Source organism: Phalacrocorax carbo, chromosome 5 (genome assembly GCF_963921805.1).
Source record: "Phalacrocorax carbo chromosome 5, bPhaCar2.1, whole genome shotgun sequence".
NCBI classification, from domain to species: domain Eukaryota; kingdom Metazoa; phylum Chordata; class Aves; order Suliformes; family Phalacrocoracidae; genus Phalacrocorax; species Phalacrocorax carbo.
In genome coordinates this window covers 41,355,900-41,381,768 of record NC_087517.1, presented here as the reverse complement: position 1 = coordinate 41,381,768, position 25,869 = coordinate 41,355,900, and the positions used below count along the sequence as shown (strand labels likewise).

General features: G+C 42.0%; 1 protein-coding gene across 14 annotated transcripts in view; it reads left to right on the top strand.

The window, feature by feature from the left end:
* LRRFIP1 (LRR binding FLII interacting protein 1) overlaps positions 1-25,869 on the top strand; it is a 115,027-nt gene that overhangs the window by 33,374 nt on the left and 55,784 nt on the right. For 9 of the 14 annotated variants that reach the window (XM_064452145.1, XM_064452134.1, XM_064452137.1 and 6 more), the window contains exons 2-3: positions 16,011-16,097; positions 23,304-23,321. In XM_064452145.1, coding sequence (XP_064308215.1) covers positions 16,011-16,097; positions 23,304-23,321 — 105 coding nt within the window. Of the gene's footprint in view, positions 1-7,940; positions 8,233-16,010; positions 16,098-23,303; positions 23,322-25,869 lie in introns of those variants that run through there. The other 5 variants (XM_064452143.1, XM_064452144.1, XM_064452141.1 and 2 more) reach the window with 4 other exon arrangements.

Sequence of the window (25,869 nt, the reverse complement as noted above, 5' to 3'; positions counted from 1 at the left end):
TATATGAGTGCAGCCTTATACAGGGTGTATAAAACGTGGTTTTGTTCTTTGATACAGCAGCTGTGGACCAGTATCTAATTCTTCTCTGGTGGGGGAAGCCACTTACTGACTAGAGCTATTTTAAGAGAAAACTCAAATTGAAGAAGTGATGTAAACGTGGTTAGTTGATACTGTGGCGGTCCTCTGCCAAATACGCTACCCATAGAAAGTTGGTCAGGGTTTAAAGCTGCAATATGCTTCTGCAAAGCTGCCGGCCAGCATCCTTTACTGGAATTGTTCTTTCATCCCTGTTTTGCTCTTTCTGGGTATGGAAACAGGACAAGTTATTTATTGCTAAATAGCAGTGGAAGTGATATGTCCTATATATGCAGTGATCTTCCCATTCTCTAGGCTCTGGAGCTACAGAGCTTATCAAAATTTCTGGGTTTTTTTTACAGAATTCTACATAACTGACTTTTCTGTAGAATTCTGTAGTTTTCGGAACCTTGTCTTTGAAGCTGCTTTGAACTCTAGTGCTTTCTCATGGAGACGGTTTGTTTGAATTGAAGGAAGTGCTTTGAGCACTTTTCCTTTCCCTTCTACCACAAGTCCAGTGCATATTAAAGTGGAATCCAGTTTGCAACTAACTCATCTGCAGCTAAGCCAGTGACTTAGTATGCAAAGGGAACCTAACACTGCAGCAGAAACCGCACCAGGTGCAAGCCACTGAGGAACTTGTCAACAAGCTCTGTATTACTAGTGTGTGCATGAAGGTACATGACCAAGTAGCAGAGGGAAAGAGATGATATCACCTTCCTGAGTAATTAGTGACTTTTACAACAATTTCACTTTTAAACCCAAAGGGGAGGGGGAGGAAAAAAAAACCCTGACACAAACAAAAAACCCCATACACAACAAACCAATTACTAAAGTAATAAATGCCTCTAAAACACTGCTAGGATCTATGGAAATGATTATAGGAGGCCCCCTTTTAACAGGTGTTTTAAGATCAATTCCTTGTGGCAGGATTTACTTTGGCAATCCGTTCCAGCTCATCATGGAGTTCAGTTTCTGTTCAGGCTATATTTTTAGCAGTGGCCCCTTGTGACTGCATGGCAATATAACTTAGGAAGCAGGACGCAACTGCCTAATTGTCTCTTACCTCTAGAGCTGTACATGCTGTTCACAGCAGTGTTCTGCAGAATAAACACTCTCATTTTTGGAGAAAAAATGGCCATGTCAACAAGACTTTCCAGCCTCTGGTCACATGGTTAAATTATATCTCTGAGATGGGTTTCCTGGCAAACGCATAAGCAAATATTTCTCCAAAGTGGAGAATGCTCATGTATAAATTCCTCATTAGTTGTGGGTCTCTTTCCTTCCTCCTCTTCCCAGTCTTTGTCTCAAAATGTTAAGCAAGAAGACCAAGAATGCTGACCCCTTAAACAGAGATAACTGACAGCAGCACCATCGGCATGTCAGAGGGGAGAGTCTGTTCATTTGTACTCCCTGCTCCTGGCTTGGGAATTAATGAAAAGAGAAAAACAAAGCTCTGGCATTCTGAGAAACTTTAAAAACAAAATAAGAAATCAGTCTTGGAATGCCCTTGCAAGAAAAACTTTTCATGAAAAGCTTATTTAATCTCCCACCAAACTTCAGTCTTGTAGGATTGCATCGTGTGAATGAGTCCAATTCAGAAAAATAGGTTTAGGTTGCAGTTGGGGTGGTCGTGGGAAACTCCGTAGCAGTTCTTTTGGTTGGTTTTCCTTGGTAGGAGTTCCTTATTATCCCCTTTGTATGGGAAAATTGAACACTTCTGAAAGTGAACAGTCAGTTTTTTGTTGAGATGTTTGATAACGAGTTTCTTCAATGTCAGCAAAGGATCTTAAGGTAAAGATGCAATCTTTAAAGATGCAATTTGAGATGCCATACTAGTTTATTTTCTGTAGTGAATATAGTCAAATGTTGAAACCATAATTATGTTTAGCTGAAAGTGTGAATTTTTGGACTTGGCTTTCACTGTGAACTGGATGTCGGTTGCCTTTTTTTTTTGCGTGTTGAGTTGGAGAGTTTCAGCTAAGTGTGGCACTCCCAGAGTTTTCAAATGCTCACTGTGTTTCCTTGCTTAATGTCCCTAAAGGAGGGTAGGACTGAGGTGCTGAACCTCTGCCCTTCTGCATGATATTCTTTAAACTTACTGTTGGTTTCCCAGTTTACAAAACTTGCAGTCATTCTGGAAATGGTTAATGTAGCTTCCAACTCTTCAAAGCAGATTAGGTTTGAGGTAGAGCCTGGGAGATGGCAAAACCTAATATTGTGGATATATCAGCAGAGGAGCACTTTTCTACAAGTAAAAGTCTCTTACTGGATCACTTTTGCATATGGCTTTGTTTGGGTTTTTTTTTAACACAAATGTCTGTATATTCAGCTGTTCTGTGAGATGTTCCTAACTAAGGCCCTTTTTTTGTCTGATCTTTTAAAATTCTGTGGAGTTTTGTGGTTTTGGTTGTAGGTTTTTTTGTTTTTGTTTTTGGGTTTTTTTTTTCATTATTAAGCAAAGGAACAGAAAAGTTTCAGAGGTAAGGAATTTACTAGCTTATGGGAACTATTCTTAAATCTCTCTTCTAAAATGGAAAGATCATGTAACTTTTCATACACCCATATTTCAAATTTCTGAAGCTTTCTAATTGTAGCAAGATATTAATATATTCAATCTCAAACTGGTTTTAAGTTTTTAAGTTGAGTGGGTTCCCTGAGCCAAATGATAAACATGACACGTATAGGCTACCCAAGAGTTTTCCACCTTCCCCACTAGCATGATGCAGTTTGTCTGACTTCAGTGTGGCAAGAAGCACTTGCGCCTGGTTCAGCAGTTTCCTTCCTCCTTGCTGCATCGCGTTCTAGCCTCAACAGAAAATAATGTGTTGATACTGGCAGTACATTTCGGTGATGAAAACCGGACATTGTTTTCCTAAGAAGCACTTAGTTGTGTATACTTGAGTTCATTGCCTTGGTTACGGTTTACAAGGAGGTTTTGTTAACTTTGCCAGCTGAGCTGCAAGGGTGCCCAGAATGCCCACAGCAGGCAGGGATGATGAAGTGAGATGCACGCGTAGTTTCTTCTGTCTTTGTGACTTCAGATGGGTGTTACTCCATAGATTTTTATAGACTTTCTTGAACATTAGAAGAACAAGATTATGAACCTTTAGCCTTCCCCCCCCTTCTTTTTTTGAGTAACCAAATTTTTCTTCTAATATGAAGTACTTTCCAGTCTTTTTCTCCACAAAATGAGACTTGCTTTGTCTGTTCCCACTGTTTGGAAAGCCAGTAGTAAATGTGATACGGAGGGATGTTACTGAAATTCTAAGAGGTACTACTTGAAGAGAATAAAGGAAAGGCACAATATAATTTTTTTGTTAGATAGAAATTAAATAAACTGAGTTATGTAATGTAGGTGACAGATAGTGTTGGGAGGTGGCTACTGGTGTAGCTTAAGAATGAATACTGGGGTGGGCCAAGCTGGAGTCAGCGTGCTCTATGGTGCAAGTTTTTTCGGTGTTTAAACCTGTCTGTAAAGGTTTTGACTGCCTTATTCCTACTTGAATCCCTGGTTCCATGCCTTTTAAACTATCTCTGGCAAAACACTCCCTGAGGACAAAAATAATCCATTGGGTGTGACCTGTGTTGGAGGCCAGGCTTCCTTGGAATTTGCGTTATCAGTGACTGTAACATACCTTGAAGATGACTGTATGATCTTTCTCTCTCCTTTTGATGCAACTCCCTTGTAGTTATGGGTAAATGGTTGCAGTTCTATGAAACTGATTTTTAGGATTTAGGCCTGTATTTGTGGCGGAATGCATTGTGTTGTGTGCAAGCATGCACTTTTTGTGTATGCATGTTTGTAAAGGTGAGGTATGTTCCCCCAGGAGAGATGAGGAGTTTGTCATCAGAAACTGAGCTGCTATCCTACATGCCACAATTATTTTCTGCTTACAAGTACCTAAGATGAACTCACAGTTAACCTATGAGGTTTATGAAAATGTCGGCTAACTCTTCCCCCCTACCTTTTCAATCTCTCCTGTTACCCATTTTTCTTACACTCAGTTTAGCACTGTACTACATGTAATGCATATTTCCATCATGAGTATTCTTTCTGCTTGGATGTCTCCCTGAATTCATGTTGCTCTTGCAATGTCTGGTTTCAAATGCACGGACACATGAACCATGTACTGAAGGCACAATATTTAGCTATCTTTCTGAGTACGTGGGAGGTGTGACTAGATAGACACTGCATTTTTGAGGTGTGGATTAAAAAAAAGATAGACTAAGCCCCACCTTCAGGCAGTGTTCTCTAGGTGCTGTGAGTACCTCCCTGCTCCCCCAAGTTACATGGCAGCAGTTGGAAGGACAAGGAGTCAGAGCTAACTGCCATCAGCTTAGCAATGCTAAATAGTCTTGGTAAGCAATCAAGTAAAATGCATCACTGACTTCCTAGATTGTGGCTCAGCTCCTGTAGTTACAGAACTGTATGCACTTGCTTTTTATTTGGTAGTGTCTGAAGGATCCAGTGGAGTGTGGAACGCCCTGGGGAAGGAGAGATGAGGAAGAGTGTGTATGCAAGAGAATTCCCATTCTTGAGAGATCTGTCAGGACCTGTTTGGAAATCCAAGCAGAACGGGGCTCACTTCATATAAAATCAGTTCAGATATGCTGAAGTGTGTGTTTTGAATGCTGTCAGCTCTGTATTATTGAAAAATTGAAGTTCGCTAGTATTAAAAAGACCTGATTCTTCAGTTTCTACCCAGCAAGTCCATAGCACACTTGGGTGTTTTAATTTATTCCACAGTATGAAGTGCTTCCTCAGGTAAACCAAATAAACATCTTGGCTTCTACACTGATTTAGAAAGTAATTAGAAAAAGGTATATATGGGGTCCTCAGTTAATTTATGCCTTGTATAGGAAGTACATCTCTGGTGCATCTTCCAAGTGACAGATAGTATGAAACCTGTACAGATTTGCCAGTAGATGTAAGGGGTAGTTAATTATTATTAACCAAGAAAACTGGAACAAACTGTCTATTTTAAGCTAAACGGAAATATGCATACTTCTTCATGGTGAGTTACGTATGATGCTTCAGATTTACACAGGTAACATCAATCTCCTCTCCTTTCCTTCTCTGTTAAAACTTCTACATAGAAGGTGAGACATTTCCCCTGAAGAATTAACTTAAGTGCTGAGCCCCTGGCTGCCTTGGGGTGAGCTGCCATAGCCCAGAAGTGCTGCCTTTGCAGCTGATTATGATTTTTGGATCTCTACAATGCTCGATACTGTTTACCACACCAAAATTAAATGCTGAGCACTCTCTGGTAATTAGGGCATAACTTCTCCTGGGCTCAGGGCCGTTCACAAAAGGAAGACTTGCTTGGCATTGGGTTGCCAGCCTGAAGGCAGGATCACCCCATGCTCAGGGTGTGTCTCCAGGCAAGTCAGCCAGCTGGGCCAGAAAGCACTGCTGCAGGGCACACCAGGGTCTTCCTTTAGGTACTGTAGATTCCTGTTGTTCCCTGCCCTTACTGACAGAGGGTAAGGGAAACAAAGGAGACTAGGAACTTTATCAGTGTTAAATAACAGGCTTAGGGCTGTATGCTATACCACCTGAATAGGAAAGCATTTCCCCATCCTGCTATGTTGGCCTGGTTCCTGCCTTCAGTATAAGACAAACTGGGGAATTAAATGGGTATCTGGTAAAGATAGATTTAAATTACAGATGTTTTCTCTGTACTGAATGTTGACTGCCTGTGAAGTGTGCTGGGTGGACTATACTGACTGGCTTCCCTTTCCCCTTTTGTTTCACATGTTTTGCTCTGCAGGCATACCCGTCATACCTTCTAGCTAGCAGGTTACCAAGAAATTGAACACAAGGCTATAGTGTATCATTGAATCTCCAATTATCAATTTGCAGAGTAGCTTAAAAGAGAGCCAGCTGACTCAAAAGCTGACTTTATCTAATTGAAAACCCAATACCTTCGAGGCATGTGATTATGGTCCTGTGAAGCAGGAACAGATATTATTTCTAGATCTATTAGTTTCTATATTTTCATGTACGCATTGGCATGGATTTAAGACAGTTCAGATTTTTTTTTTATTTTAAAGCAAAATTAGGTCCTTTACCCTGTAATGAAGAAAAACACAAATCAAGGGGAAAAAATAACTTGCAGGCTTGACAAGTAGATTTGGAGTTTAATGAAAGATGAAGACTTTGGAGATTTTATTGCAGCCTTTCCGTACTGAAAGGGGGCTTATGGGAATGATGGAGAGAGGCTTTTTACCAGGCCTTGTAGTGATAGGACAAGGGATAACAGTTTTATACTGAAGGCAGTCAGATTTAGATAGACACAAGGAAGAAATACTTTATGATGACGGAGGTGAAACACTGGAACAGGTTGCCCAGAGAAGTTGTGGATGCCTTACCATTGGAGGTGTTCAAGGCCAGGTTGGATGGGGCATTGAGCAACCTGATCATCCTTTGCTCATGGCAGAGGGCTCGGACTAGCTGATCTTCAAAGGTCCCTTCCACCCCAAACCAGTCTGTGATTCAGTGTAAAACTTAGTCTGTTTTACAAATACAAAGCTTCCCCTCACCTATGCAGGGTTTGTCCCAGGGCCAGGGTTTAAGTTAGAAATCCCTAATGCCTTTAAATAAAAGGAAGCATGTCTGGCCTTTGCAGGGACAGTGGGACATGGCTGGGGTCCAGGGACTGTCAGTGAATCCAGCTGAAGTATTGCCCCCGAATGTAAAATAGTGCCAGCACTTCCAAATTAGCTAAAATATTGTCAGCAGCATGGCAGTGTGTGCTCTGCCAGGATGGAAAACTGGATTCTCTGTACTGAGCTGGCAGCTCCTGGAAAAACTGAGCTCAGTTGATGGGTGGAGGCTTCACAGAACTCCCCAACCTGTGCCGCCTGACGGGGAAGGACGGAGAGCACTGGGTTTAGTTGCTAAGGGGTAACCTGTTTTGCTTGTCTCTGCAACTGGAGAAAATCCGATGCCAGGAAGGTGACTCTCTGTGCTTTCTATTGCTGCTGCAGCAAAATTGCAATGGATAAAATGAGCTGCTTAAGCTCTGGTAGTTCTCCCTGTCCCGGCGGTTTCCTCCCTGCCCTCCCATCTCTGCGAGAGGGTAGGTGTGTGCACTTCTGCTGAAATCGGGTGGAAATCGAGATGGCACTTATCTCCGCAGAGCCAAGAATTCTGCTGCGACTGCACGTTGCTAAGGCATTGTGCCACTAAGTGTCATGTAAAAATACCTGTGTCCTCTAATCCTTAGATTTTTCTCTTAGTACGTTTTAGGCTCATCCAGCTCATCAGGAGACCTTTTGAAATGTAGAATTTCCTCCGCCCCCTTTTCACTGTTCCTGATTGCTCTTCTGTGGTACCCTCGGACCCCGATTCGGTGCTCCCCGCCTTCCCCCCCGTCTTTTCTTCCGTTTTTTTTACTGCTTAGGAGTGTAATGGTATTTCTTTAAGAATAAACCCAACACCAGCGTATCCAGCACTGATCGCCCGTTTTAAGCTCAGCTCTACACACCCCAACAGACCATACTAACGCAGCTGTAGCAAATTAACAACAGGTACGCGGTTTATTTTTGCGATGCAAATACTTGTTGGTGTGAATATATATTTACAAACATCTGTTGAAATGTCTCAATGTTATCTGCCAGCAGGCTGGGGAAGCAGCTTGGATACGCAGCCCCGAGGGCGGGCGTAAGCCGAGTCTGGTTGTTGCCGGGGGGTTTACCTTCCTCACGAGCATGAAAAGGAGGCGATGAGCTTTGCAACCCTTCTCAGAATCTCTTTCTCCGATCCAGCCTGCTTCGGGGAAGCTTGTCGCATGGCTCCGGTGGGGATTTTAGAATAATAACCGGTGGGAGCAGCGGCAGGTGCGCTGAGAACTGGCGAAGAGCGCTAAGCCCGCTCCCTTCTGCCGCGGAGACCCCTCCTCCGGGGCTGGAACCCCCGAGGCCTGCCGAGAGCCGCCCGCGGGTCGCCTCCACCCCGGCGGCGGTGGGGCCGGCCCCAGCAGCGCTCCGCCCCCGGTGCCCCGGGGGGCCGGGCCGGGCCGGCTTCCTGCAGCGCGGGGCGGCGGGGACCGGCGGCAGGCGGCGGCGGGAAGGGAAGAAGAGAAGGGGAAAGGGGCGGCGGCAGCCATGGAGGCGGCGGCCGACTGCCTCAGCCCGGCTGCTCGGCAGCAGGTAAGGGGAGGCGGCGGGGACGCTTCCACCCACCCCACCCGCCTCCAGCCCCCGCGGCGTGCCCATGGGCGTCCGTGGGAGACGGGTGGCAGGAGGCTTCCTGCAGCAGGGGTGCTCCCCCGGCAAGGGTGTCCCCCATTGCACCTGTCAAACTGCTGAGCTCTGCTGTGCACCTACCCGGCTTCCCGCAGGCATCCCCTCGGCGTGGGCCTTCTCTGCCTGAGCTCAAATGTGGTGATTTTAGGGCGCTTAGAGACCCTGCTGGGGTCTGCGGGGTTTGGTACGACTTGGAATTTAGTCTCCTTTTGGGCACTGTGTGTAATTCGTGGAGGCTATGGAGAGGTGGGTGCTAGCGAGGAATTTAGGACTGCCACTGACAGCTGCATAAAGTAGCTAATTCTTTAAAGTGCATCGAGTTTTCTAAGGCTTTCTTTTAAAAATTAGAGACTAAACCATAAGCTACATACTGCTCAGTTTGGTACGGGAGCAAATATACCAACTGAACCTGTAAAATGTTGTCTAAATAGAGTTTCAAAACAGCCCTGTATGATGATAAAATGTTAATCGGTAGGTTAGTTATCTGTTGACATAAAACGTCACTCTCTGGTTCACCCCTGTCACTGTATGAACGGGAGAGGCGTTGTTACGCAAACCCATAATGGGCCTGTCTGTCTGACTAGTGATGCTGGTACATGGGTGTTGGAAGGGAATCCTTATGTTTATGTGAAGGCCAAGGTTCGTGAACATACTGCGTTTTAATACTTACTTGCATTTAAGAGAAAGCTGGGGAGTTAAGCAGGATGTGGACTGACCAAGCCCATGGTGATTCATAAGCTCATTTTCATATGAACAAGTGGTGCAAAGTATGTTTATATTTATCACTCAGATGCAAAAAAAATATCAGGTAAGTATGGTGGTTTGACCTCTAAACATAAAAGTAGTTCGTAGAAATCTTGTTTTGGTGCTAAAGAGCATGCGTTAACTTGTAAGCTCCTGCAGCTCTCTGGTTTAGGTCACTTGTTACTCAAGTGGAGATGGGAAGAATGTTGCCACGGGTCAGCACTAGTTTTACCTGGTAGCTGCATTGGTCAGCTGTGTTACAGGAATATTGCAAACCAGATGCTCCTTGTCTAGACTTTAAATTCTGTAGAAACACAACAAACCTTATCAGATTTCTTTTGTCCAGTGAAGTATGACTTATGCAACTGTTCACTCTGTTTATTTAACATTTGAGGAAAAGCCCTTACATGCAGAATATTTGAATGGGATGGCATCAGTCATGAACAATAATGCTTGTCCCAAAAGTGACTTGCTGGCTGTATCTTAAGCATATTGGCAAGAAGTTTAAATCAGCCTGAAAATAATTATTGCAGAAATACATAATAGTAGTTGCGTACAGTGAGCAGGTGTAATTTAGACTTGTGTTTTAAAGTTTCTCTAACAGTGGGATCAGAGAGCTTTCTGAGTATGGTTTGGCACTGGCAAGCTAATGCTTCAGTCTTCCATAAAAATATGATGCTAACTTTGATTACTAGTTTTAGAAGCAGATAATTTTGAGTACATTGGAATTAAGGGGTGCTTTGTATAGATCGAAAACTCTTACATATATAGCTATGTGGCAAGTCAACTTAGTCATTTTTCACCGCTTAAAAAAGTGGCATAATTTCCTGCCTTTGTTGGCTGTTTCTTGGGGTTTACAGTCAAACAATGAACTCTTGGGCATTTCATAAGGGAAAAGCTCTGAGAATGCACACCTTCAGGATGTGTGTCATTAGCTTCTACCTAACGAAGTGACCTAAATAATTCTGTCATCAAAATGATAATGAATGTGCAGCTTCCCCAACACTGCACTCGAGGCCAGGAAGTAGTGACTTCCGTAACCATTGTGCATTATATGCTACAGGCCAGCGCTGGCTATGGGTGCAACCAGACCTCACCTCTTCTTGGGGAGTGGTATTTCAAAGGAGGGTGGGTGGGGGTAACTCTTCAGCATTTGCAGATCTCATACTCCCACTTCTCCCCACTGCCTCGTTCTGCAGACAGCAGAAGGAGATGTTCCTCACCCTTTCCAACTGATATCACATAGCTTTTTTTTTTTCTGGATGTGGTTGTACGTCAGTAGTAAACTGAGTTACAACCTACTTAGTTTTCTCCTGTTCAGAGCTGAATGTACCTCCTTAACACGGGATAAAGATCTGCTGCTGCGTAGGACTAGATTTTTATTTTAAAACTAAAGCAACCCTTAAGCAGGGGTGTTGAGTGCTGAGCAAGTGGACCAACAAAAGCAATAAGCATTTTGCAGTGCAACAGTATACTTGTTTTGGGGCTTAGGGGCTATAAATCGTTCTGGGGAACTGCACTAAAATGACAAAAATGCAGGATAAATAGTTGCAGTATTTGAGTAAGTTACATAAATTAAGGTGATTATTGTTCAGCTGGTGTGCATTTCTGTGTTCATCTCAGCAATGTGGTTGCCATCTCCTCTTGTTTTGCCCACGGGGCTTTACAGAAGCCCTTTAGGAGGTTGTGGTTTTTTGTATGACATGCACAGTATGGCTGAAGCTGCCAGTTCTCCTTGTCAGATGAGCAGTACTTCATAAAAGGGAAGTTACAAAAGCTTTGTAATGAGTGCAATTAGGCTTCATATTTTTATTCTTCTGTTTTTGCCAGCGATCTGTCACTTTTGATTGAGGCCTCTATTGCTCACTGAGTCACTAGTGAATTTTAGATGATTTTAAGATTAGTTCCTTCAATCTTAGTGATTCCCCCCCCCCCCCCATCTTGAATCAATTGAATAGTTAGTTATGCTGGCAACCTTGAGACTGTCTTTTTAGCCTTTGTGGTCTGAATTCTAGAAGTCTCTCTGAATTTATTGGTGTTTTCATGATGTCCAGCTGTGTCTCTTGCAGGCTACGGTGTCTGCCACTGCCCTTAGAGGTGACTTGGGTCTAGACTCTCACAAGGGCTTGGGCTAGATGAAGGCCAAAGACATCCCAGCAAAGACTGTTTTTGTTTTAGTCAGCCCAGAGAGAGAAATGTGAAGTTAAGGTTTCTGTTTGCAGAGTGTGCAAGCAATCAAGGTGTTTATAACACAGAACTATTAATATGAAAACAGTGCAAAGCTTTTAAAGAGTGTGTTTTTACAAATTCAGATGAGTTTCGTCATGCCCCTGCTTTTGAGGAAGAGGCCCATAATAAATCTGACACCCGTATCGTGTTAGTCTAAAAGTCTGTAGGTGACAGTGGAGGTTGTATTACGAATGCCAGTGCCATGTGGCTTGCTGTTGGGGTAGCTACTTCTGTCAGTCAGTGAGCTCTGCTTCTGCACAGGAAATTCTGTGTGTAGTAGTTCTTCTTTGTCTCCCATGCTTGCTGCAGAATTTGCTGGGCATTAAGGGTTGCTACCAGACTTTTAGTTTGACTTTGATTAAAATCGTACACAATAAGTGTTAGGTGTGAATTCATCCCTGCCCTGACTGATTTACTTCCTTGGAGCTCATGGGGCCTGGTTTGTCCCCAATGCCACCTACAGGATACCAAAAACATTCATTCAGGTGAAGTAGCTGCATCAATTAAAGCATGGTAGAAATGGGATTGTGAAGGGCCCAGGTTGATCATTTAATGACCAGCCTGATTATAGCATAATACATTTCTGCCCTGTTGGAGAACAGCCTCCAAAAGCTTGTGCATGGCCTCAGATGAGCAGGGTTTGGAAACACTGTGATAGGATTTTGGACTTGTGCAGCTGGGGGACTGTGTTTGCGCTTTGTCAGATGAGGGCTTTCCTGGGGACTTGTGAGTATTCAGGGCTCTTACTGACCTTCCCACGGACTCTAGTGGTCCTGTTTCCTTAAGGTGCCAAAGGGAGATGGATGAATAAGAGCATTTTTAAGTCTTTCTTAACCAACTTCACCTGAGGAAATGAAACAAATTTTACCTGACAGAAGCATTTAGTTCACACTTAATTGTTATCTCAATGCTATCCGTATCACTGATACCATCAGAGACTGTTGCTTATTGTATTGATCAGATCATTGCACTGAGAATTTTTTCTCCTTGAGTGTTTCTTGTCATCTGTAGTTTCATTTTGCTGTGGATTTCAAAACCCTTTAGGGAAGGATGGCTGGTTTCTTACAAACCACCTTTGTCCAGCACCTAAATCATCTAAATAGCACCCAGATACTGCTGAGAACATGGTTAAAAATGTAACAGCCAGTTTACTTTCAATATCTGATGCAGAATACCAGACCTTAAGGTAGGGACTAACAGCAGCCTTTAGACCTACAAGCTGAGGTGACTAAGAAGCCAAGAGCCAGGCTCTTTATGGGGATGCATGGTGGGAGGATGAGAGGCAGTGGTTTTAAATTGAAAGAGAACAGGTTCTGGCATGACTGGGGATGGTGGTGGTGGTGAATATTCATTGTGAGGGTGGTCAGGCATCGAAGCAGAAGCCTGGAAAGGCTCTGGAGCAGCCAACCTTGGAGGTTTTCAAAAGCCAACTAGACATAGGCCTGAGCAACACGGTGTGCATATGATGCTGACCTTGCCTTGACCAGGAGGATGGACTGGAGACCTCCCAAGGTCCCTTCCAGCCTGAACGATTCTGTAATTCTTTGCTTTGATGTGATAAAAATGAGTTGTTTTAAAATACTAGTGTTCTGGATGGAATAATATCATGCTAACTTCTTACAAAGGTTCTGGTAGGGTATGTGCTGAAGGAAAAATTTGTTATGCTAAACAAAGTTTAAAAGTTATTTAAAAGGATGTTTCTCGTGTTTGTATTGGAAGATACTTAATGCTAAGAGCCATGTGGCCATGGAAACAAAAAGTTCATAAGTAAAAGGTATGCTTGTTCCAGATGTAAGCTATTGTTAGTCAAAGATACTAAGTAAAAATGTGTTTTCACTCTTGCATCTCTTAAAGGTTTGTGGATTAGCTTTGCATGAGCAGGGGGAGGACTACAAAGCTGAAATAGAATGAATTAGAGTCACCGCATGGATTGGCACTTAAAACTGAAATGATCATACATGTAACCTGTCATTTATGAGGATGTTGCACAAAGAAAAATTAATTTAGCTTACTGCAGTTGGTATCAGTATCTAGGGAACTGGTAAGCCTTGTTCTGAGGGAGGCCTTAGAATAACTTGCAAAACTTTTTTTTTTTCCACCCTCCTTCCATTTTTCAAGTTGCTTAATTTAATTGTATAATGGGACAATATAAAATTCTGCAGCATAGCTAGCAAGCATGTTAATCCTTTGGCCCTGATCATAGGAGGAAAACAGAAGGAGTAATACTTATATGTGTGTGTTAAGTACAAAAGCTGAATTTTACATAGAGCTTTTCTAACATGAAAGCTCAGCTGGTTATTGGAATTCATAAAGATGGTATCTACAATAATTTTTACATCAAAATAATCTTGTTTCTGTCTTTCTGGCAGGTGGGAAGTTAGAGGTACACAGTTCTGTACTGTTTGGTGTATCTTGCTTATGGAGACTTTAAAGTCCTTTTTTTTTCATATAGAAAAAACATAGCTAACTGTTAGCACTGATGTTGTTCTTCAACCAGATCAGGTGCAGTTTTCAAATGTGTGCGCAGAGTTAAGTTTCTTTACTTTCGTTTTTGTGCTGTTCCTTAAGACTACGTACAGTTTGCATGTCAGGATGAGGGTGTGCATCTCTAAGTCATAAGGAGTCAAAGGTATTGTCTGAAGCTCTGTCTCCTGTTCTTTCCCTCCCCCAAAAAATGTTAACATGATAACAGCACATTTATGTAGTCACAAACAATTTCAAACATTGCAGGTAAATCATAACACTGCCTGGTAGGGATTCTGCCTAGTATTTGCCCATCAGTAGGGCTGTGGGGGTTGGTTGTTGGTTTTTGGTTTGTGTGGGGGTTTTGTTGGGGGGTGTGTGTGTTTGGTTTGGTTTTTTGGGGTGTTGTTTTTTTCTTTTTTTTTGAGGGGTTGTGCATGGACAAACTGCTTCAGGTTGGTAAGTGCTGTTGCAGCCACAGTCCCTTGAAAACGCTTGTGTAATGCATGCCCTCACCCCTGAGCCAGCTGTCATTTGGCTTCATACATAACAGCACACTGTGATGGTGAGAGGGGACAGTTTTTGAGCACAAGTGTGGAGGTTTGCTCTAGGTATGAGACCACAGGTGTGTTTTGCAGTTTCTCTCCATGGCAGAGCCAGTTACCTTGAAATTCAAGCAATGAACTGAAGAGAGAGCAGCACCCTGTGCAAAACTAACCCTTTTCTCTTTCTGCCATGGGTATTTTAACAGAAAAAAGATTCCCCCCCCCCCCTTGTTACAAGTAATTTTTCAGGCTGAAGTTATCTGTGTTGCAAGAATTAAACTCAGTTCATTTGAACAGGTTGTGTTTGCACAAGATGGATCTGCAATAGTCATCAAAAGGAACCTGCCTGCCTACCAGTTCTAGTTTGGGGACAGCGGAGTACAATGGGCAAGAAAGTTGATAACTGAACAACAGCAGTATGTAGGAATTGGGACTGTTTGTGGTGGGGTCTTGAAGTGTCACATGAACTTAATTTTTAGCCTAGTGACTGTATATTTTAGATTTCGTTATTGTTGATGAGGATTTAAGATACCCAGTGCTGCAAGGTTCCCAGTCTTTCTATACATCAGCTTGTGCTTAGCTTTCATTAGTCCCTTTCTGTTAGCTGAAAACTTCATCCAGCCTACGCTTTTTTTTGGCTTTTTTCCAGTGTTTTGTGTTTTTGAACGTTGTGGCCCTTTTCCTTTGAGTGGTGAAGATACTTAAAGACGGGAAAAGAAACTACACCTTTTTTTTTCCTTCTGTTCAGAAGTGCTAGTGAAAGTGCTGACATTCTGATTTTCTGTATGCTTGACCTTGGTATTATTGCAGTTTTTCCTGTTAAATTGGATGCTGTACATATGGGAAAAGGTTTCAGAAGCAGATGAGTTAGGTGTAAGGCCAAGGTGACTAGCTGAGCAGTGCCTCTTGCTCCCTCCTGAGCTATTCTGAATTACACTGGATGAACTGCTCGCAGTCCCAGTGTACCAAGCCTGAGCTCACTTTATCTTTTTCTCTAGAAGACTAACTGGTTTTGCCTGGGATTAAAAGTAGAATATTAAAAATGTTACTGTATAGCATGTTCCAGCACTTCCAACTGGGCTGCGATGAAAAAGCATTCTAGGTCTCCTGAGAGGGCCCATTCTTGGCAGATTCCCACTCCAAAGAGGTTTGGACTTGAATATAGGTGTCTGGAGACTTTAATTGAGTTAGCGCATTTTCTCAGGTTCCCTACTCTCTTGCCTCTATCATTTCAGCCGTTGTTGTGCATAGTCGGGCTGAACGGCAATATTTAACTGCTGTGCCCATGTATGGATGCACAATATCAGTGGTTAGGAAAAATAGCACATAATGTGTTTGCTGTTGTTTTTATTGATTTATTAATTTGAACAATCTGTGCTGCGGGGGGGGGGAAAAGAGCGAAACCTGCCTGCCTTAAATCTTGCTGTTTCCTCTCTGTCCATGCAAATAGTAATTAAAGAAATGCAGGGCACTTCTAAACACAACTGCTAACCAAAGGTAGTGCCTACACGAGGGTGTATTACCTGCCTGTGAAGCATAACAAGTTATGGAAGGCAGGGCCACTACTTGCAATAGGGAATTAACTCCTACAGATGTGTTTATAGTCTTACGGAGTCAAGTCTCTCTATTTCATGCCCCGCTTAACAAGCGCGTTTCACGTATTGTCCAGCTTTTATTTCATTGCTGTGTTCCCATTCGCAGGCTGAAGCAAGACTCGCAGCAAAGCGAGCGGCACGGGCAGAGGCACGGGAGATCCGAATGAAAGAACTGGAGAGGCAGCAGAAAGAGGTATGGTCAAGGCTTTGGGGGGTGTTTTGATCATCTTCTTTATCAAATATAATCTGACACCCTGGAACAAAGAGTTTATCTATATTTTGTTGAAACATTAAGAGTCTGCGTGGAGCTAATGTTGATCATAGGATAGCAAATAAAATAGCCTGGAAAAAAAAATAGGATTTGTGGCAAGCATTTTGTCTTGGTGAAGCCAGTATAATTATTCACAGAAAAAACTGGTGGTTAGTTAGTAATCATTGTTTAATATTAAACTTTGAAGTACGCAGCTCATTTGTATGTGCGTTTGGGGGGTGGATTATCACTTTAGAAATCTAATGAATACGAAAGACTCTTGGCCCTTGTATAATTCTCTACTTGCAAGTTGTTTTGCTTCATTTCTGTGAAGCTGGCACTGTGGTCGCCCCCATTTGTAAAAATGATGGTCTGCTGTTGGCAGAAGTAACGATAGAAACCAAACTTGGCAAAGCCTTAACTTCTTCAAAGTGTTTGGACTGAATGCGTGGTGTAGTCTCTCCCAAATTCTGGAAGAGCTAGTTGTTTTTATACCATCAGCAAAGTTTCCATGCCTCTGCATGTCAGCATGATCGGATAAACCAAAAAGGCTTGTTCGGCTTCTGTTGTGTTTGACAAGTAAGAGCTGTATTAAGTGTCATTCTCTCCACTCTAAGAAATGCTGTTCTCAGTTTGTTTTGAAGCTCTGGAAGCTAAAGCAGTGCTATTAGATGGGGCTGCAAGCACGGGTTGGCACAGGTGGACTAAACTAGAAGGGCTTCAAACTTGTATTTGTTAATGTGCATTTAATGAAACAGCAGAACAGACAGAACAGGGCCAGCAAAAATCATAATTAATTTTTTCCAATGATTTTGAAGGAAAGGGAAGAAGTAAGGAGTCTGGGAACAGGGTATGGGAATACATAGTAAGAATAAACTGACATCTGTGCTTTAGGGTGCAGAGAAAGATTCACTTTAGCTTTTAAACTGTGAATGGGATGTGATAGCAGGATAGTGTTGGTGCAGGCTACAATAATCAGCCTGGAACAGAAGCACTTAGGCAGTTTGCCCATGCTCAGCTTTGCTGGAGTGTCTCATTGAGTTGAGGCATGTCTGGATGTGTCTTATCACCCTGTAGCCACAGCAGGATTAGCTGTACCTGCAAACACACCAGGAGTTAGAGCTGCAGGGGAGAGTTGCTGCAAGCACAGTGCTTGTGGAAGAGAGGAGCCTTTTTCTGCTGGAGTTGCTGCTTTTTGAAGGATGTTTCTTAGAACCTGGACCACAGTCAGAAGACCTGGACCACAGATAAGCATCAGTACTGTCAAGTTGCCTGCTGTGCCTGCAGCCTGAGTGATGGGACTTGCCAGGCAACCTTTGGAAGATCTGTGGTAAACAACCACTAAGTGTTTTGTTTGGGAGCAAACTAAATATGGGTGTCGTGGCACCTGACAGTGGTGTTACCATTTAACTTGCAAGTAACTTTAATGGAGCTGATGACCCCCTTGAAGATTAAAAGCTGATGCTGCAAAGGGTGTCCCAGCAAACTGAAATTTTTTGGTATGAGAACTAAAGCTTGTGTGCGTGCTTGTGCAGTTAATAACCTGAAGAGCTAGTGACCTGAAAATCTGTGAAAACTTCTTTGCGTAAAGAGAAATCGGATGGTACAGGATGTCGCTCTGAAATACCAAATTCAGTGAAAGCTAAGCCAGATATCCACTACAATCTGTTCTGTGATTCACTGGCATAAATTACGTAATGTTTATTTAATATTTTGCAAGCTTGGGAATTCTTTAATTATTTTTTTTTCAAATAGCTTGATCTCAGCCTCCAGATGCAAGGTAGAGCTAGTAAGGATGGCTGTAGGAAGTTTTTCATTGCCAAAAATATCTTACAGATATAATAAAACATATATATAGAAATATATGAATATATATCAAAATAATATATAAATATATATAGAAAATCCCAAGCAGCGATCAACAGAAGAGATTTGGCACCTACCCCTTAGAACATATTGTGATACTGGTGTCTGTACAGCTTGTTGTCTACCATCTTCATTTTCCTTCACAAACTTCTTCAGAGGAATAAATAGCACATTCCCACTACTGCCATATTGAACAACCAGCACTTAAAGCACTTGCTTTACTACTTCAGAAGGCTTTTTAGAGCCAGTTACAGGAGTTAAAAAGCAATAAATAAATCTATTGCATGTGTATGTACTTGTTCATGCTTAAAGCAGTGTACATGCCCTGACAGGCTTCTTGTGGAGCATGGATTACTTGATAATATGTTTATATTGTTGCTCTGGGTTAAAAGTTTCCAGATGTTACCATCACAAGCTATAAACATGGCAGTATAGCTCTTGCTGGGAGTGAAGTATTATGTTTTAATGATTTAAATTTGGACTGGAAATTGGTTTCTTCCTGCCCATCATCTAGCATTAATGACATTTCTTAATCTGTGCTTCACTTTCATAATTTTAAACAAATTGGGTGATTTTTTGCATCATGAGTCTACATACGTGATTTAATTAATGTTCTGTTGCCTTTACAGAAGAAATATCAATGCAAAAGGACCAGGTATCTGAGATTTTTGTTCTTATGAATGTTTCTGTAGGCAGAATGAGCAGCAACTTCATTAGAAAGCTATTAAAATGCCCTGTAGTGGTTCTGTAGGCTAGCGATATGTGAAGAGTGCACCAAAGATTGGTCACAACTGTATAGTCAAGCCCATTGGTAAATGGTGAGGGCTACACAATACCATATCAAGCTCCTCTTTTGGCAGAAATTATTTCATGTAGCACACATAATTGACATCAGAAATTATTGCAGTCAATTATTTTAAAATCATGTTCATCATCAGCCACGCTATTGAGGAGCTCCTTTTCGTTCAAAAGGAACATAGATGAGAAGCTCATGGCAGACAGCTTGCCTTGAGATAATGGCGATAGCATTAGTAAACTTGGCTTGAAATATAAGGTGACTCTAAGAATCCTTCTGGAAACTTAATGTGAAGCAACATACTGCTGTAGTAGAACAATAGTTGGAGAAATTTTATAGCAGAACTAGAGGGGCCTTTGGAAGAAAATGCTCTGAATTGCAGCGTGAGGTGTGGGAAAGTTACTGTGGAAGGCTGCTGCTGTTCACTGTGGTGGGGCAGGATTTTGCAGGTGTGTTCCAGAGGCAGTATCATCTCATCACCTGGCATCACATCATGCCAGGCAGCAGAAAGAAGGATGTGTGCGCCAGTGTTTTGGGGTTTGTTTGTTTTTTTTTTTGTTTTGTTTTCCCAGGGAGAGGAAGGTAAGGAGGAGAGCAGTAAATGAAAAAGTGTTTTCTGAAGCTGAAGAAGGAAAATGAGCACAAGAATCATGATCTGATATATGCTAACTTATGAAGATAAGGGTAGTGTTCACTCTTGAATCACTTATCACTTACGTGTGCATATATCTATATATTTAGTAGAGAAGGAGTTCCTGGACATAAGGCTCTAAGAAGGGCACAGATCTAGTAAACATAACTGCTTGAATGTTTCTGGCTTCTTATTCTGTGCTGCTTTGTTGTTGTTATCCACCAAACATGTAAATAATTAACCTGGAGGTCACAGTAGGTCCATTGCATAGTAAGTCAGTACAGGAGAGCTCTTATGGGAGACAATGCCAGTGCATGTTCTGAGCTGAAAGGGCCATTATAATAGATGATACTTGCTCCCTTTCCTGTTTCCATGCCACTGGCACTCACCCAGCTGGTGGGAGTCAGAGCAGTGATGGGTTGTGTTTTACCATACCGTGCTGCCATGGTCGTGAAACATTTGGCTTTACAGTTGCAGAGTCTAAAGCCAGTCCATTTAGCTTGTACTGTAGAGATGTTTTTGGAACTGAGAAAAAGGCTTGTGTCCATTCAAGTGTTTACTTTTAATTTATGCAGAAGAGCAAGTTGGCAGTTGCCAGCTCAGTTTTTCTGAGTAACAAATTGTTAATTCTCATGGAGCTACCAGGTAAAACAGAAGAATTTTTCTGCGGTGTTTTTTATTTTTTTTCTTAGAAGCTTGGCATAAAATATATTAAAGCCTTTTTTCCCCAGAAATATTTAACAGTAATATTTCAAGACACGTAAAAGCTGCAGCATTAGGGCTAATTGTAGAGAACATTTCATGTAGGAGTACCTTCTGTGTGTTCTGCTGGCAAGACTTTAAATGTCTCTTCGAGGACTGACACTTGGAGACCACAGCTTAAGCTGATATTAGTGCCTGAAGTGAAAAGAGAATGATCTCCTCCCACTCCTTAATCTGCAGAATAAGATTCTTGCTTGCCAGTTCACACAGCAGATGAGCCTGTACTTTTAGTTCAAGGCAAAAGCATCGTGCTTGTCTCCTTGCTTCATTTTCAGCTCTCGCTTTAGGGCCACAGAGAACTTGCCTCTGCTATTTTGTAAGTGGGTTCTTTACCAGCATACTCATTTGCATGTACTTGTCCTCCCTTGAATTCACATTTCCTTGGAATAAAATATGTTACCAGTACTCTGTCGTGGGTTTCTTTTTTTTCTGTGTCAGTTCCTTAAGTAAATTTAATGTACTAAAGCCAAGTTAATGTGGGCAAAAGACTTGAAAACACTCTTGATTTGCTCCCCCCTCCTGTTGACTGTGTCTTAGGCCCCTTCTTCCTTTGCCAGAATTTGGTGGCTGCAAGTCTGATCTGAGTCAGTGGGTCCCATGGCACAGCTGGCATTCGGGATTGTTTGAAGCTGTTTAAAATCCCAGGGAGTACCAGAAAAACTAGAGAAGAGCAGTGTTCGTGTGCCTTGAAGGGAAGGGGAGAGAATAACTGTGAAATCTGGTGCTTGTATATACAGGGAAGAAATTCTAAGGATGTTTGCAATGGTTAGGTGTATCTTTTTGTACAAACAGCATGAAGATGCACAGGAAAAATTGGAGGGGGACAATGTTGAAGGTGGTTTTAGAAGAGTCTGAATTTCTCCCTTCTGCTGCCATCTAACCATGCTTCACTGGCTTATTCTGTCTGGTTCAAAAGGTATTTCTATGAAAAACTTTACTTTTGTGGGAAACCTTATATGATGAGGAAACCAGGAAAGCAGTCTGCCACTAATACTGTGGACAAAACCACATTTTTTGTCATGCTGTAATACAGGAAAGTGCTGCTTAAGACATTTGACTGCTTAGATGACTATTGACTCCATTAAGCTCTTTGTGGGGGGGCATTCCTGCATAGAAAATACTTTTTAAAAGTTTTTTTTTCTGTAACATGCTGTCTAAGAAGGACAGTATGCTGATGAGACACCAGTTGCTTCGGAGCAGAGCTGCTGTAATACCTGTTAGCTAACAGATTGCCAAAAAGTTCCAGGTTTTATAAAAAGTTGGAACAGTTATGATGATGCACTTGGCTTTGTCCCTGTGCCCCTCTCTCCTGCCCTCCGCAGTGTCTGGCCATCAACAGACATATCTTATCCATTGGCAATCTGGGTCCTGGACACAAGACCTCCTGTGTGTCTTGCTTTGCACTCAACAGGAATACCTGCTATGCCAAGCCTGAAGCATTAGGGTTTGGAAAAGAAGACTTCTGTGGTGCTTCTTCGAAGTGTAGGTGAAACAGCATGTGAAAGTTAAAGCTTAAAGGTTAAACAGCTACTTGGTAATTGCCACATCTAAACCAGTGATGGTTGGCTTCTCTGTGTGGATGAAAGGCACTCTGTGTGCACAGGAGAAGATTGGAGTCAGTACGCAGTCCTGAGAACTGTGGGAGGGCTTAGTTCATTTTCCCCTTCAAGGTTTTCTTAATAAAAGGTAAGCAAGGTGACTGGTGTGCGGGAATGCTAGCTTCAAATGTGCGTCTCAGTTATCCTCCCTGCTCTTGTAGGAATAGGAATTAACACTTCTGAGTTATTAAGCTTGGTTTTGCAGTTGTCCTTCACGATCACAAAGGGGAACCTGATCAGGCCACGGAGGCAGGGATTGAAAGAAGTACGCTCTGCTTCCCAGCACTGGGATCTGGGTTCACCTGAGGTTGCCCAGAAGAGCAGTGGATGGCAGGGATCCCCTGAATATCCCAAAATACGAGAGACGACTACCTTACTGACCAGCTGAAGGACTGGAGTCAGAGCACTGTACTGTTCCCCCTGGGTTGTACGCAGAGCAACAGGGGTGGTGCTGGTGTTTATTCAGCATCTGTGCTTTATCTAAGAAGTTAAGCAGTAAGGCAGCTGAGGGCTTTGATACCAGAGCTGTGATACGTTTCCTGCAGATACAAAGCTAGGTGTTCAGCAGAGAAGTGGGAAGAATGAAGCTGCAGTTTTCTTCTGGATTTGTGTATCCAGTTAGGTGTTTCTAAACAAGAAGGGTTTCTTGCTTTAGAAGTGCTAGGAGAGATGCAAAAAAACCCATTTCTGTTTCCATGTGGATTTACAAAGCTGATCAGTCTGCCCTTGACTGATCAGCTTTCTCCACTTAAACAAAACTGAGGTGCATTAGAGTGGCTGTAATGTTTTTGTGTATTATTAAAATGGTTTGAGACTATGGAACAACTTTGTAGAGTCATCAGTGTGTTTATTAGTGCTTGCAAATGGTGTGAGGCTCCATGGAAGCATTAAAAATTGAAAAAGCAACCTGCAGAGACCCTCCAATGCTGGCAATATATGTGCAAGAAACTTCCAGAGAGTTTTAACAAGCTAACACTGTGCTGTACACTGGTGGAAAATGTATAGCAATTGATGCTTTTGTAACTATGCTTAGTCGGTTAAGGACAAAACTTGTCCTTAACAGAAGAACAAATTTCCTGTGGTAAATGCTGTACTCATTTAAATGTGTAGATGCACAACTGTCATCCTAGGTGAATATCTGGGCATCCGATTACTTTGAAAGGTGGGGTTAAAAAAAGCAAGAGTTCCTAGCCCACAGCTGGGTTAGGCTCTGGTTGTACGCAAAGTCTAGGAAGCATGTGCCTCCAAGAGCCTAGCAGGTATGAAAACAGGAATGCTGTATTTTAGCTGGGCAGATGGAGGAGGCCTAGAATGTATATGCTGCTTCATTCTGCCTAACTCTACAGGGCTTCAGTGTGCACTTCTTTGTATTCATGTTTTGCTCCATATTCTGTATAAATTATTTTCTTCCCTTTAGAATGAGCTATGGAACATTGCATTGCTGTTTATCCATTCACGCTAGCTTTTGTTTCCTTGTTTCTTTCCTTTTCCCCTAGATCTATCAAGTTCAGAAGGTAGGGCTTGCTCTTCATTCTTGTTTGCATGTCTGTATTCCCATGTTATGAGTCTTGCTAGCATTTCAGAAAAACCTCTTAAGAATGGAAGATGCACAGCAGGCTTTGTATTTCCATGCCATTCCTTCCTTCCCTCCCATAGTCTTGTGGGGTGGATAATGAAGGGGAGTGGGGAAGATGACTCATGTAAAATGTATCTGGTCAGGCACCTAATTTTTTCTACAGACTGTTTGGCAAAGAATAAGCAATGAGCAGAAGAGTAATTTGGCAAACCAGCCATCATAGGAGAGTGTGGTGGCTCTGTGTATCACCAAGAACCATACAGATGTTTCTGTGTTGAAGGCCAAGCGTATTGCTGAAAATATTTCAGGCTGGGCAAGCATCTGACAGGTGCCAGCAAGAAGAATGACTTTCAGATGACTTTGCAGGAAGTCACTGAAGTAAATCAGGGATGCTGCGTTTGCATTTGAAATCTTTTGATAAAGAAACTGTATGGCCTTTCTTCCAATGTGACCTAGGCATTGTAAATGCTTTTATATTGTTTAATCCTCTCTCACCTCAGTTTAAAGTCATGATATCTTCCCTCCTCCCAGTTTCCTTCTCATAGTTACAAACAAAGGCAAAGATAATAATAATGATAATAGCTGTAACTGAGGTAATTTGCTATGTAACAAGAGAGCTTTGGGTTCTGTGTTATGACCTTTGGCTGTTGTATACTTCCAGCATGTGAACTGTGTGGTATCTAGACAGAGAAATGGCTCCAAAGAGATTTTGCAGGGAGGGAGAAAGCATATATTTCTTCAAGCTTGCCATTTGCTATCTTAATGAATATTTCTTTTTTTCCTGAGATTTTTATTGCTTGCTGAATGATAAATATGTCCTAAAACCACAGCCTGTTTGTTTTTGTTCTGGCACTACAGTAGCTTTAACTGCACGTTTCACTTGCTTGACCTAGCAGTGTGTGCTTCTTGGAAATGCTGTTTTCCTCTTCAAGTGAAGATAGCTACTCAAATCATGTGCTCTGGTACTTAATCCTGACCCCATCAATTTCGCAACAAATATATCTTTCTCTTGTTTTTATTTGTGGAGTTGACTATGTAGAGTGACTCAAACATCTGCCCATGGATCAACAGGCTCATTATCAATCTCCTTTATAGGAACTAATTTAATCTTCTGGTACATATGCAGCTTCATGGGCAACAAGGAGGTTGTTTACTATTGGTGTCCTGACATGGTTGAGAAGATAAGTGGGTTAGCCTCACAACATCCCATAGCAAGTTTGCAAGTCTAGCAGTTTCACCATCACTTAGTGAGCATATCTGATCTGGAATTCTCTCTCAATGGTATTAATGTCATTAATGATTTAATTGTAATATCACTTTTCAGAGTAGAAGGGAACTTGAGTCTGGCAAAGGCCTCTAACTAAAGACTGAATGAATGGATAAGCACAAGTTCTTCCTTTAACCCATGTGACCATTCAAACCAGACCCCCTTGGCGCAGAATAGAACAGTTGGTTTAGAGAAAGAAATGGGAAGTGGCTGAGGGGACAAAATACCTGCGACTTCAAATGCTGCCAGTTAAGTCCAGAATGAGATGTGCCGTTTAAAAGATTATAATTTAATAGTCTCAAGGCAAAACCATTCATTAACATCTTTCTTTAGGGGATATTAAGCATATAGCTATGTAATTTTAAATGGGGGAGGAAAAAAACCTAAGTGGAACTTAACTTGTGACATAAGGAAATGCCCCTTAAAAGACTTATCTCCCTTTTGCAAAACTGAATTCAGAAGCCTATGTCAGAAAGTAAGGAGAGCAGAGGGCAGGAAAAGGAGGAAGCAGACCTTACAAAAATTGTTAACATGTTTATGGATCCTTCTTATGTGTGAGAAAGGATTCTCCATTTTCAGTGGTGTGGGTTTTTTTTAATTTTGATTTCTAGTGTTAGAAAATGTTGTTATACGTCTCTTAGAGGGGGGGGAAAAAGCTTCTAATAAGGCTTTGCCTGACCTTATTTACTACAAAGGATATAATCTGTAGGTCCCAATCATGTACACAATCCTGACCAGCTGGAGTTCATATAATTTTCAGGGGTTATTTTCAGGATGCGATGTACAGAAAAGTCTGTTATAAAATTGTTTCTGCCTGGAAGTAACTAGCCTGAGCACTTGTGAGGAAGTGTTTCTTCCAGCATTATACAATGGTTCATCATGCACACTCATTTAGGAGAAGTTTCACTTTTGTGCAATTTGGCGAGGCATTGTATAGGGATATTAGATGTATTTGAGCATACACATATGCTTTTCAGGGAAAGCAGAGGGGAATACTTCCCTGTTCTCATAGGAATGTGGTTAAAGAGCTTGTTGAACCATTCTCTTTTCCTTGACCCAGAGAGATGTTTGCATACTATTTAAATCTGTGATGCAGTGAATTTATTTCCTGTTTTCAAATTACTGGCCTAAAAAATATTTTCTAATATTTTCTAATATCTTTCCTAATAAATGGGTTTGCTGTGAGCTCCTGCCTTTCCCTAATTTGACTCCAAAGCTG